Consider the following 14,530-nt stretch of genomic DNA (forward strand, 5'->3'; position numbering starts at 1 on the left):
TCGCTTTCTATTTAACTCGGCTTTGCCTTCAAAAATTCTTTGGATTATCAGAAATTTAGGAAGTGATCGTCACTGATTAACTCTTTCATAGCCGAAATAAGTAATAGGTTCAGTTTTAAAGATTAAATAACGACTATTTTAGATTCGGATACCCGAAATACCTAATTTTTTTATTTCTCGACGGTTATTTTTTTTTTTAAATATAGTTAACGGGCTACGCTCATCCGCCCCGTCATACTATTCTTACTGTATGTAGCATACAAAATTTTTAAACTGCTGCATAATAATAATCTGTCTTTCAGTTTGAACTTCAACTGTGAGTTCACTGAGTGATGCCGAAAGAGAAACTTATTTATTTTGCGAACAACACGACCTTACCCTGCCAAAGGATCATCTTGATCAGCAAACTCTACCATATACGCATTTCTCTGTGCTCCCTCTTTGCCTTCCTCTAACTCAAGTAAATTTCCAACATATGCCAATGTCTTTTCCCCTTTCCACTCTCTTCGTAGGTAGTCATATCTCCAAACAATAGCAGCTACAAAAAAACAGAAACCCCCGGGTGACTCGTACTTTTGACTGGACAAACATTACTATAATAATTTAAATATAAACGGTATGCTGCGCTCTAGGGTTGAACCCACGTATGTACATCCGAAAGTTACCCATCGATAATATATCTTTCCCAGGAAAAACCCCCTACATTATTACCATCTCATATTGTTACCTGGATACCTTGAAAGACTTTTCACATCACCCAAATGGCAGTTTTCCTTAAACGTTTCTAAATTGCAGCGTATTTCATCATACCCCTAGCCTGAAAAGAGTACCTTTTCTAAGAAGCACAACCCCCTCGCAGGCCATTATTGAATATTCCCTCTAAACCTCGAAAAAAGAGTCTCGTTTTTGCGAGAGTAACCTCGCGATTACAAAACAACGAGTGATACGCATTGTGTATAATATGCTCTTATGAATCCCAGCGTGGTAAGGCCGGGTAAGAAGACCAGTACCATGACAGATATAGCATAGGTTGTCGGACTGCGGATTAGTTACCTTGTACTTTGTGACTCGGATCTACTTTCACGTTCCGGAGATGAGACTGAAGATCGTTTATGGTTTGAGACAGAAGCCTGTCACTGCTGATTGCCACCGTCTCCTGTTCCAGGTGTTGGATTATAACACAGGGATCTGCAGTATCGACCTTCACTTCAAAGCTGTCACCTGATGCATCAGTGACAGGTTCTGGGGAATCTTCGGTTGAACAGCTTTCTCTTGTTTCACAATCTCTATTAACAGTTAAGTCAATGTAGTTTGTAGCTGGTGGCCTTCCTCCTGTGTTAGTAAGACCGCTGTGAGAATGTTTGGGCTTTTCTGCCGTTAAGCTATCGGTGACCACAAATCCTTCGCTACGCATTTCCAAACGAGTCTCGTGATGATCTGATCTGATGCCTCTTTCCACCGAGCTGTCAGTCAGTGCTCTTGAGTGCACAAAAACTGACTTGCTCGTTTCCTCACGCCGATTTTCGACGACAGTTAAGGAAAGTGCTTTTTTGTTGACATCTCGAGAATCTGCACACCACTGAGGCAACCCTAAAAAACCTAGACAGTGAGCAATCAGCGTAGTGATACCGCCATCCAAAATGATCATCCCGCTGAAGTGGCAGTAGTGTTCATACATTGACATCGACATTCGTAATACCTCCTTTCCTTGGTCAGTGCAACCAGTATCTGATGACAACTCCTCGTATGCGAGGCCAAGCTTGTAAACTGCACAAACAAAGACATAGAACTCTTCTCGGCTTGTCAACGACTGCAGGTCTTTATGAGCTTGAATGCTGTCTTTGAAAGCTTGAATGGAATTCTTAAGACAGTCTTGCTTTGTAGTTCCACACGGAATAACTCTTGAGTAATGCAACAAACATTCCCCGGCACGACACTTGATAGGACAAAAAATACCGTATTGCTAAAGTATACAAATAACTTTCACCGTAGTTGCCTTTTCGATTCATGGAGTAGCACGGGCTCACCACGATACCCATCCGAAATGTATGTGTATCGTCGCCGACATCAACACAAAGATAGAGAGAAATAGTAACACTCAAACTACAGTCGAACCTGTATCAATCGGTCACCCACCGGGAATGGCGGGGTGACCACTTAATAGAGGTTAACTGCTTAATACAGGTTTCACAGAAGAGGGGTATTATCCTTTCCTCCTCCGACTCACTTCTTCCCTTAACTTAGCTCTACCCTTGGCATTTGGGAATAACAGGTCCTGATGATAGTTGGTTAGTACTGATATCCACAGTGTCTGCACTGACAGGAAGAAGCAATGGGGAAAAATACGCCCCATGGTACTGAAAGTTTGGATTGATATTTAGTTTGGCGGTCCACTAAATTCATCATGATTTATCAAAAATGCTGTGATATATATCAAACCTTTAACAGAATTATTTCTTCTATAGAATATTCAATAGCTTTTTCATAACTCCTCCCTAACGCCTCCCGCCTCCCGCGTCGCACTGTAGCTTACTTAGTATACTTACTTTATGTCTGGCGTAAAAAAGTGGCGTGAATTGTGATCTTTCAGCAGCCTCGCACGCGCAGTGGTAAGCTTGAAGCAATGGATGGGAGGCTGTGAGACCATACATGTGACAAACAGGTAGATACTCAGTTACACTCATTCGCTGAAAGCAGTTACCGAGAATAGCAAGGCTGGAGGAGATTCCTTTTGTATCTGGGATTGGAAGTGTGCTGATTTGAAAGGAAAAAGAAGACATAAAAATTAAAAGTCTATTAATGAAAACACATTCAAACAGACCAAAAACTAATTATGTTCGACGGGGCCACGTAAAGGTATTCAAAGTCGTTTTTTTTGAAAATGTTCAAGAAGACAGGATGATTTGCGATCAGTTTGAATTATGCCTACATACAGATGGGGAGATTCGAGCTTTCTGATAATACCAAAGCTGTCTCGTACTCTAAAAGTCACCTACTGTACCCATCCAATCCTTCCCATGTTTTTTTGTATGTTTGACAGCTGTGCCTTTCTTCCAATATCAACGGAGTAATCAGTAACGGCCAAAACCGGCTGACACAGTCCCTTTAACTACAATTCTTACTTTTCTAGAGCGTGGTGGGGTACTTGCTACACTTCTGCAAGGTAAGTCCCATTCCGACGATTAATGTCTCATCCCATATGTTGTGTAAGTTTCAAATTGTCAAGAAAATAATCTAGGTAACCACTTAAGGTCACATATAAGTTAATTGACCCCTTACCAATTTGAACACAACAACTTAATGTAATCATTATGGAACCATTGCCATGTTTTCAGTTATTTCATTTGATAACCACGTCATGAACGCATTGCAAAAGAATTCCCGCTCCGCTCTGCTCCCCTTGCATTATTGTACATATCCGCTTGGTAATTATAATAAGTCTTTTCGGACGAGCGAATCCAAGCATACCTAAACAAAACCACAGAATCCAACAAAAGCTTTGCCCCTTCCGTCCATTGTCCCAGGTTGTACTGAATGTCACCTTTGATCTGAATGCAGACTGCACTTACAAGTTGACGATCATGTTCCGCCTGGTAGATCCATTTACCGATTTGTGCCTTCTGAGCTAGGAGATCGTCAAGAGCTTTCTCCGCACCTAACGGGATAAGGAAAAGCGGTTGATCCCTTGGTGTGTAATGCTCCATAATTACCGGCCAGATGGACGTGATGCCTCACCGTATGAATCACAGAATAGTTAGTAATCCTATGGCGACACCGCGTGGTTTTATTCGACAACCAGCTGAACCGAATACGAGGTTTTCCTTCACCGAACTTTTTGGATACCCAGTTAATTCATTCGAATGGCACTTGGTTATCATCTGTTTATCAACTTCTTTTTCTTTACTGTGACCAAAGATATCGTCTAGTAGCTGATATCTTTTCAAATCCTAAAATCCATTACCTTTCTGTGAATATGTGGTTTTTGGAAACTAACTCGGAAATAACCAAGTCACATCTTTTTCTGAAGGAGGACATTTAAGGTGGTGTTTTCTAGCCGTAACTTAAAGTTCAGGAATTTTAATTTTACCAACAAGAAACCTTTTTTCGCAACAAATACCTTCAAAAAATAAGCTTACAGATACCTTGTAGGTTTCCTGCGTTTTTCATAATTCTGACATTTCTTATCAATAACTGAGGTGCAATGGGTATGCCAGGACTGTTGGTCTTCAGATATTCAACAAATTGAAGAGTCCTATGAGACATTCCTTGCCAATAAGTGAACCTGTCCAGAACAAACACTAATGCTCCTACAGTGCTGTATTTCTTCTCTTTCACTGCATGAAACAAGCACTCCTACGAGGAGAAGAAAAATATCATTCAAGCACTTGCATGGATCCCACCTGGCAATTCATTTTGCATTTCTCACTAGAAATTAAAATTTCTAGTCAAATAACAGTCCAGCCTTTTAACATAAAAGAAACAGACAACTACAATATAACTGATTAAGTGATGACATCAATACCAGGCTCTGTGACGTCTGGATTATAAATTATCGCGGTTTTCCTCATAGGACCGCCAAGAACCGCAGCACTAAAGGTAAAAGTCAAAATGACGCAATGGTTTTTCCGGTTAATGTTAAGTTTATATTCTAAGGTAGAAGCATAAGAACTACTGTAGGTTGATAAAATTTTTTTGCATATCCTGGCTATCAACCTCCGACCAACCCAGTAGAAAGGACGCCTAGAAGAATTCTGGCCCAAGGTCGAGGCAAACCGGACCAAGCCAGTTCGCTCCCATGGAAAACGACCACTAGCCCATATAATTCAGTACGGCTTGAGCGAGCTAGGTTAGTAAGACGTTAATTACACGGCACCCAAACAAGCCTGTTGATTTTTACGTTAACAAAGATTTTGGGGCAATTCAATTCAAGTAACTCATATAGATCATGTTGCCAGGAGTTTATAACCAAATTCAACGAACAATACATCACGTAATACATAATACTTACGAATGTTTAATAGGGATGGAATAGAATTTGACAAAAGCATCAACAAATGTTAATGTTTCAGAAAAACTTCGTCAATTTGTTAGTATGTGATGAAAAAAGGAAGACAAGCTCGGATCCAGATAAGCTTTCATACTTTCATAAGTTTATTAACCTCCACGTGCCGAAGAAGAGTGACCAGCCAAGTTTTGTCTTTTAGCCTGTGTTTGTTTCATGCATGGCATTCTGGCTTTCGTTTATGCCTGTTTCAGTTACTAATTCGTACATCTACCCTTAGGGTAATAAATTGAGCTCAGCAAATATTTGTCTTTTTTCATCGAAAGCTCTTTGAAATGGCCAAAATTTTTACGTTGTTTCGTAGTGAAACCAAGTGATTGCTTTGTCATTCTTGACCATACTTCCAGCAAAGTACGCTGCACGCAATGATCACTTACATCCAAGTGATCTAAGTGTAAAACCACTTCCAGTTACATGACAAGCGGAGTGAGCGGAGAGAGAACAAGCCTCGATCATTTCATTACGGATCGGCACGCAAGAATTAGAAACCTGCCACAGCTGGACCTTGGAAGATGTGAAGGTCGCACAAAATCAACGGAAATTTGGGACCCATTTGAAACTCACGTGGCACTAATAGTAAGGTTAGCCAGAGTGCATAGGGCATATGACCGAAGAATGTTTCGGTGAAACATGGAAAAAGAAAGGAAATCAACTTCCTTTGTCACAGAAGCAGAAGGATAAGCCACCATTGGGCTACCAACATTCCATGCACTCGACCGTACCACCTTGAACTGCACTGTACAAAAGACTTAACCAAAATACTGACGAAACGATTGAGAAAGTCACACCCATGAAAAATACGGAATTGGAAAGTTCCAGGGTCAGTATCACATCAATGCGGATCCATCCGTGCCCCTAATCGTAAATCCTCATCCATACATACCACTGAGTCTGCATGATAACATAACAAAACGAGCTGGCTGATATGGAATCTAATGTATAACAGAAGGTAAACCGACTGCCAAGAGTTTGGTGCACCCAAAGAAATCCAAATGGTAAACTGTGGATATGCTTTAACCCTAAGGACCTAAAGAAAGTTATTTCCAGAGAGCCTAACACCGGGAACTTCTACCAAATTAGCTAGTGCCAATTTTCTCTCCACTATGAATGCCAAATGTGGCTAACAGATCGTTGCAATCGAACGAGAATCAAGCTACCTAGCCGCCTTCAAATTTACCCTCTGGCCGCTACAGATATCTCTGCGTGCCACTTCGTCACGAGATGTCCCAGATTATTTTCTAAACGAAAACCGATGACCTTTCAAGGTAGTAAGTGCAGGGACTGCTGATAGCATTTCCGGTTGTAAGATGTCAGGAGGGTAACAGCCCCTTGACCCAACCAAGTTAGACCATCTCATTTAACCATTACAAAGTCTGCCTTGCTTCCATTATCCATCCCAACCAGTAAGACATTAAGTGTAAACCGCAAATGCAAAACGTCCTCTCGCTGACTTGCGAGATTCGCAATATCTCTCAAAGGGACAATAAAGTTTTATATGTAGTTAAATAAAGTATCTTATAACTTTGAAGTAAAGGGTTAAAAAAATTACCCACCTCCATGATGTCAAGTTCAGTTAAGAATGGAGCAGTAGAATTCTTAGCTGTAATTAGATCCTTAATATTGTACCTTTCTTCTGGTCCAACACGGGAAGTGTATTGCCTGTAAGAAATATTAATTTTGAATGTTTCAAAGAACGGTTCCCTAGAAATGGCCATATTGAATTAGTACTTAAAAAGTAAACTATACTGCGATATATGAGGGAGCTTTAAACATGTTGTACATGTACAAGCTTATTTTCAAGCATGAGGCCTCGTTGGGTGCAGAGTGGGGTACTTTGTCTGGTGTTGGTGAAAAAACCTTTTAGGGAAGAAAGCTCTGTTCTTGTTGAATCATAGCCATGAAGGGTGAATAAGTGAATTCCTGCAATGATGAGCATGCCTTGATCTCCAACCAAGGTGCCTGTTCTGGATTTCTTACTGTACAAAACCTCGCTCAAAAAAACTAGCAACAGTGCTTTCATGAAATAAACTTGGATTAAATTTTGCTTGAGATATTATTCTTAGCTTTTATTTGAGTGGTTCCCCTTCAAGTGACTGTCCAATACAGGCAGAAAACAAGACAAACAGGCCCTTGGAACTCAGTAAAGTGTGATCCTGACAGCTTAATAAAGGTGACCACTTAATAAAGATGAAAATTACAGTAACTAAGGGGAAACAGGGTGACCATACAGTGCCACTTAATACAGGGTGACCACTTAATACAGTGCCACTTAATACAGGGTAACCACCTAACACAGTGCCACTTAATACAGGGTGACCACTTAATACAGTGCCAGTTAATACAGGTTGGATTGTGTGTTGGCATCTCCTTCTCCTTCTAAGAAAAAATTAATGCTTTATCACTTGTAAGACAGCACTAAATGTATTGCCATGATGGGAAAAGGAAGAATGGTGGAGCAGTTATAGAGGAGTCAATGCTGCAGGCAGTATACTTTAACTTTTATTTGTTCTTTGCAGTTAGATGTACCACACCTCAGTTGAGCCCACTTAAGGTGGCTGAACACAGGTTTTGATACCTTTGTTTCTTTCACCATTTTCTCTAAAACCCTTGATCTCTTGGTCGCCAAAACTGGCAGCAAGTAAGTTAACAACACAAACTTTGTTTTTTCGATAGTTAAGCTGACGTATGTGCCATTGCCATGGTGACATGAATAGATATAAACAGGCAATTCAAATCGGTTTTGTTTCTTTGTAGAAAATCTAATCATTAGATTTTCTTTATAATTTGCATGCAACAAGCTTGTAACGATACTCAAAAGTTAACACCATTTTGCTAACAATTTAACAGAGAGATCTTTAATTATCCCTTGTTGAAGGTTCACTCGATTTTTTACAATTTCCTTTGTTTGAAATCAATGTTTTTCAATACTCAAGTTACTTATTTCCTAAAGTATTTTCGTGCCAAATTTCGTGAAATTCTAACTAGTGGTTCTCAAGAAATAGGCATATTTCTGAGAAAGCAATATTCCATTCAATCGCAATTTTTTGACTTCCTATGCATGCACTGCATTTAACTGGGTTCTTTTGGTAACAATGAAAAAGCTGAGAATTGTTGGGTTCTTTGCACCATTAACTTTTCTAACATATCTTTGTAATAAAAGATTAAAGCCCTCAATACAGCGCACCAACTATAGAGAAAAACAGCAAAGATAGCGCGGGTACATGTTGAGTAAATAAAATGAGCGCTCTATTGACAGCACGTTTGTTTTTTGCAATCCCTGTGCGCGCACTGAATTGCATCAACAAAAGTGCCTGCAAAAACTGTGTTCAGCCACCTTAAAGGTAGCCATTATTGTTGACAGGTAGCTAGTGCCTAAAAGAATATTGGATAACCTGGTAAGATTCTGCTTTTCCAGGCACAGTAAATGGGACTACAAGTTTGGCAAAAATGAGGGCATTTGTAATTTTTGCAGGCTCAGTTTTCAATAATTCACCTTGCAATGGTTTTTTCCAATTATTTTGTTCTCATTTGTTTGGGATTTGGCCCAAATAATGATAATTGACATGCATTCAGGGTCATGCCTTGCCACTGCTCAGCTAGAGGGTGAACACCATGTGGTGGTTAGGTGTCCAGAGCAACTTGCTTAAGAGGGGTTGCTTTAGGTGTAAAATGTAGACATCTAACAACTTAGACTTGTGTTTGATCCTACTCTGGCACTGTTTGACCAGTGTGTTTTTCATTCCTGTAAGATTTTCAAGAGAATGTGTATGGGTCATTGCATGGGGGCAAGTATGATGAATGATCAACACCACATGTGTTTTCAAAAGTTACCCTTGTGCAATTTCTGCAACTTCTGAAAACATAAGTGATACTTATCCCTATTTTACAAAGAAACATGCAACTAATTAATGATAACATAAAGGACAAAATTTTGTCCAATAAAGAGGGTAAAAAATGCACACTGTTGCACAATTTTGAAGGAATCCATTTCAGTATGTAAGTAGGCTAAAGACATGATATCAATTCTTGTGCCATACACACAGTTGTTGATACTAGGGAAAAGGAAAAACAGACCTTGCAGTTGAGAATGAAGTATGGTTCATGCAATGCAATTTCAAATAATTTTGACTAAGGCAATCATCTTAACTGATGAGAAATGCAACAGCCCATCAGCATTTAGTAATTTTGTTCTCTAAGTTGTTATACATAAGATAACAAGAAATCCAATTTTTAATTTGTTGATAGCTTAGTTACCAAGCATTTGATCAGGAGAAGAGGTAATGGACTCAAGCAGCTTTGGAAACAACAAAGTAAATTCACTGTAAAGTGCTTTGCAGGCCAATGATGATTTCTTGCCAAGTAATGATTAGCTGCTGAAGGAAGCGTGTTCCTGCTTATGAACAAAAACACAGGAGCCACCAAACTTGCAAAAGCAAAGATCAATGAGTACCCTGGTATATTTTTATGAAGTTCTTGTTAATTTGCTACACAGCTTACAAATTTTCAATGAATGGCATAAATTCATGCAAATTTGAGGCATGCTTTCAAGATGTTCTCGCAGATAAGCAGCACCCCTTATTTGCTGTGGAAATTTTGGGAAAAAAGGCAGCTTATCTGCCAGTGTTTATGGTATCCCAAGTCCAAAACAAAACAGCAGATATCAATGCTGATCTTATGATTGTGCAAGTGCAATTTTCAAAATTAATTCAAAACACACACACTTTGCAACAAATCAATTATCACCTTATATAGTCATCAGTCAACTTACCATTTCTCAGGGACAAAAGGCCATGCATTCCTTTTTGCATCAATAATGAGCATCTGAAGTTTACTTGACAAGAGTGCATGCCACATACCAAAGGCACTTAGTAATTCATCTTCAACTGAGAAATCGAGGAGTTTTGCTGCACTCAGCTGGAGGCATTGAGCCACTGATATTGATACTACATCAATTTCTTGTTTGCTGCTACGCATGCTGCTGGCTTGGTTATCAACCAAGCCAAGCCTAATTAGCTTTTCTGTTTCCTTTGAAAGATGAATAACAGGGAGAGGTTCTCGCAGGTTACAGAGCTGGCTATAAACTTTTTTCTCAAAAGCAGTTAGGCGTTCAAATACAAATTGAAGGATCATTAAAATGGGATGGTGATCTTCTTTTCCAATTTCATGTACCATTTTGTAATTTTTCAGAGACAAAAGGACACAATTCAAACTCTTGTCTTGAAGGTTAAATTCTTTGAAAACATTAATCAGAATACTGATTGCTTTAGGGTTGCCATTCAATATGCAATGCATTTCAGAGATCTTTTCTTCACTTAACTTCCAGGAAGAGTTCAGCTGTCTGACATTAATTCTAAAGGATTGCACATTAAGACCTTTAACCTCCACAGAGAGTGATTGCCAATCCCTTATTTCTTCTTTGAAAGGAAAGTTACATTCACTGGAAACAAGTGCAACACCAACACTAGTTTTGTTCAACAACTTTGAAAGGTGAGACCAAACAATCCCACCATCAGCACTTGCATCATCTATGCAAATCAATTTGAAGTTTGTTGAGATGAAGGCTTCGGCAACTTTGTATTTTTTGCTTAACTTGACTTTTGAGTTGGTTAGAGTAGATGCTGTCTCTCGGTCCTGTCTTCCTTTTGCAATTTCACTAAGCAAATTCCAGAAGGACTCTAAGGTACACCCTTGTCTGACTCTTACACCAAACACCTCTGATAGTAATAATTTGCTTTGAATAGATGTTTCACAAACATCTAGCAAGACTGATGAACGTCCACAACCTGGTTCACCATAAATATTGACACAAGCTGATTTGTCAGATGTAGTGGCTTCTTCTAAATGTTTTAAAATTGATTGAAAAGGGATAGAGAGCTCCAGGTTACAAATATCTTGCTTTATTCTCTGGTTGTCTTGAAAGTAGAGCTGTGTCAAAGGTGTGTGGAACATTTTTACATCTGATTCAGTAGCTACCAGACCAAAAAAGAAAAAGATGAACTGTCACAATGAATAATTTAAATTTGACTAAAACATCCCATCAATTGCCATGATTAGAATAAGAGGTTCAAGATTGGAATGTTTATTAAAAATGTGCACACTGTTTTTCTTTAAAAAACATTATGCACTCCCTACCTCAGAAGCACCTACTAAAGTTATGGTGGGTGTGCCTGTCTGTGGGAGGGGAGGAGATGACAAGAAAAAAGGGGTTGTCTGAAAATCTTGGATGTCTGAAAACTTTAATTATTGCCAAATTAGCTACCTCAAAAGAAAAGAAAAATTAATGCAACTTAAGACCAAAATACCTGTTGAACATATGTACTCCACCATTAATTGGAGAAATCATGTATCACTAGAGACTAAAACTGGAGCTGGAATGCTAGTATTCACTTAAATCATTTGACATGAAAACTGAACATAAACATCACTACTCAAACTGAACCCCCTAAACATAAGATTTCCTGCTGACTTTGAAGATTCATCAGTTAACATGTCATCTGCTAGATAAACTGTATTCTCTGCACAAATTAAGGCTGTGAGTACGATTAGGTGCTAAATGTAACTTTGAGGAATTTTGACAATAGAACACCCCTGTTACTAGCATTTTTATGAATATCAATATCTCCACTGATTCTGCTTCTCTTTGAAACAGAATCTTGACGTGTCATAATATCCGCATCATAATACAGTTCTTATAACATAGTATGATAGGACTTAACCTTTTTCACAAATTCATATTAATTCTTTTATAAGATAACCAAACAATAGGGAAAATTTGTGAAACATACCGTTGAAAAATCCTCAGTGATATCAAAACTGGAAAAAAATTGTCGAAATACAAGTATTTCAGGTGGGTACTGGAAAACAGTAATGAGGTGTATTGAAGGAGTCCGAGACCATGCAAAAATACATTGATTTCAGGATATTACTGAAAATTAGATCTCTGTTCTGGTCTCCGATAAAACTTGTTGACTTCCTACTTCAGAGTAGAGATATGATTGTAACTTGACGTTCCATATCACTACATTAATCTGCTAAAAAAAAAAGGAAAACACTTTACCTGATTCACACAAAGGGAAACTTTGCAAAATCTTACCGAATTTCTCAGCCTTTCTACGTACTGTCACGCCACAGTCGAAGACTCATCTGAGACGAGGTATTCAGTAACGGTAATAAAACCGTCTGCGCGTGCGCTTGAGACCCGCGGTAAAAACGCGGGCTTAGACGCGCGCTTATTTAAACTCAATAAATTTTGTGGGAAATGAACAGCCGTTAGAAAAGTTGAAAAAATAAGGAAGCCGTTAAAAAGATAAGGTTTTAATTCTCATTTTTGAAAAGAAGAAAAGAAGTTTAAAAAATTTAGAGGGTGTACAAATTGTACTCGCACCGAAAAGAAATCTTTCAAAAAAAAAGAAAAGAAAAAAACAAACAAACAAGCAAAAAGGGCTTTCCAATTTTATAGAGACTAAAGATTCCTTTATGGAATCCTTTACAATGAATATCTTTCATTTTCCTTTCTTTCTTTTCTTGTGTATCTTTTTGTCTTTTTGTGTTTTATTTCTTGATTTTCATTTTACTTCCAGTGTAATTATATTAAGTTAAGAAAAATATGACCCACTATCTGCAGGTCAAAGGAATACCTTGTAGATATATAAGAAAATAAAATAAAAGTGTGTAAGTGTGGACCCTCAATGCTAGTACCCAATTGAACTACAGATAGTTTCTATTTTAATGCTGCCTTATGACTGACATAACTGCCTTGCAGTTGGTAGGTCCCTCAGTGCAAATTCTCTATTGAACAACTAACATTTTATTTTCATCATTTCACACTTTCAAGACTTGCCACCCTCTCACTTCCTTTCCCCTTATTAACCCACTATATTTGTAGAGATTTGGGAACCCTTTCATTTGGGATTCCATACTTTTACACAATCAATCATTCAATCAATCAAGTTTATTGTCTATAGGAAAGGCATGGTTACCCAGATTACCTAAGCCAGAGGCTCAGGTATGAAACATAAGACAGCAACCCACCCATCCCACCCCAGGGGAGGACAACCACCACATGGCAATCTCGTGTGTGGAAATTAACATCTCCTACCCCTAACCCTGCAGGAGACGGGGCCTACGGTTTATTCATCCTTATCCAAGAACACCAGAATATCTATCTATTTCTTGATATTATAGAAAGGTAGCAAATTCTCCTCAGTCATTTTTAAGACCATGAGTATTGGTCCGGCCGGGGCTTGAACCCTCGACCTCCCCCACAACAAAATCCGGCACTCTAACCATGTAATGCCACAAAGGTTGCTAGATAGATCTATTGAACTTTTTTTTAAAAAGTTTTTCTTTGCTAAAAAAGAAAAAAAAAACAGTCAATATCCAACCACATCAACATGGCAATGTCACTTTCTGGTTCTTTCTGAGCACTATTTTACAGTCAACAGTTTTTGGCAGAACAGGAAGCAAGTCATGTACACTCATTGCCCTTTTGTTTAGCAAATTATTTTATTCATCCAATGTGAATATTTCTGTAATAAGAAGTCTGCTGAGTCAGGCGTGGGTGTACCAGAAAATTGTTCAAGGAATCTTATTAGGCAACAGGATCTATGATTCAATCACACAAAACTCCTAAAACCTTTGGTGTGCTACGACTTCTGCAAGGCCCTAAAGCACTGCACAATATCATCGACCACACCACTATTGGTTCTCAACTCCCTGTCAGCATTAATCCTGAAGCAATTCCGGTTTCTGTTTTCATTTGATTTCCAACACCATTTTACTTATTCCAACTTTTCCAAGAATTTTTCTTTTTGATAGCACATCCACGAGAACAATGGATTTCATGTGGCTTTTGCTGAGTGGCAGCATTCATAGGAACTCCTCTCGTACCATATGGAAATAACTAATTTCCAATACACTCTTAGGACTGTAATGAATGTTAAGTTCCAGTAAGACCGATATGAATGGGGCAACGCGATATTTTGCAGTGTTTTTGATTTGTTCATGTAACACCGTGTAGGATGGGTGTGCTTCCGCTTCGCCTTGATAAAAAGTTCCACTTTTATCCGAGATTCACATTTAATACCAAAGCATGATATTATTTACCTTGCATCAATTTGAACCTTAGCTTATTATCTAAAATGGAGGTAAATTATACTTAAAGAAATTAAGCTTGCAATGTGTTTCCTTACCGAGTACTGAAAGTTGGCTCTTGAGCAAGAAAATAAACATTTCCCAAAAATAATACGTTCAACATGTCGACGAGTTCAGTTTACAGAAGTTATTTTCAAATAGCGTCCTTACATTCCAGCCTGAAAGGCAAAATATATCCACGAATACACAGTTTAAAGTGCTCCAACATTTCGTTGATCAAACGATCGAACGGCTCGCCAACGACAACATCAACATGGTCACGCTACGCATGCGCAGAGGTTTTTCATCCCTGTCCGATTAATAAAGATCGATGTT

At 38.6% G+C, this 14,530-nt stretch overlaps 1 protein-coding gene across 3 annotated transcripts in view; it reads right to left on the reverse strand.

Annotated features, from left to right (window-relative positions):
• LOC111321918 (uncharacterized) overlaps window positions 1–12,238 on the reverse strand; it is a 23,608-nt gene extending 11,370 nt beyond the window's left edge. The window contains exons 1-9 of one of the 3 annotated variants that reach the window (XM_022924924.2): window positions 12,120–12,238; window positions 11,848–11,875; window positions 9,831–11,031; window positions 6,616–6,721; window positions 4,143–4,353; window positions 3,469–3,655; window positions 2,547–2,754; window positions 1,054–1,936; window positions 379–538 (exon numbers count right to left, since the gene is read on the reverse strand). In XM_022924924.2, coding sequence (XP_022780659.2) covers window positions 379–538; window positions 1,054–1,936; window positions 2,547–2,754; window positions 3,469–3,655; window positions 4,143–4,353; window positions 6,616–6,721; window positions 9,831–11,011 — 2,936 coding nt within the window. In that variant the 5' untranslated portion in view covers window positions 11,012–11,031; window positions 11,848–11,875; window positions 12,120–12,238. The remainder of the gene's footprint in view (window positions 1–378; window positions 539–1,053; window positions 1,937–2,546; window positions 2,755–3,468; window positions 3,656–4,142; window positions 4,354–6,615; window positions 6,722–9,830; window positions 11,032–11,847; window positions 11,876–12,119) is intronic. The other 2 variants (XM_022924925.2, XM_022924923.2) reach the window with 2 other exon arrangements.
• Window positions 12,239–14,530: the final 2,292 nt, after the last annotated feature.

This window comes from Stylophora pistillata, chromosome 10 (genome assembly GCF_964205215.1).
Source record: "Stylophora pistillata chromosome 10, jaStyPist1.2, whole genome shotgun sequence".
Lineage (NCBI taxonomy): Eukaryota > Metazoa > Cnidaria > Anthozoa > Scleractinia > Pocilloporidae > Stylophora > Stylophora pistillata.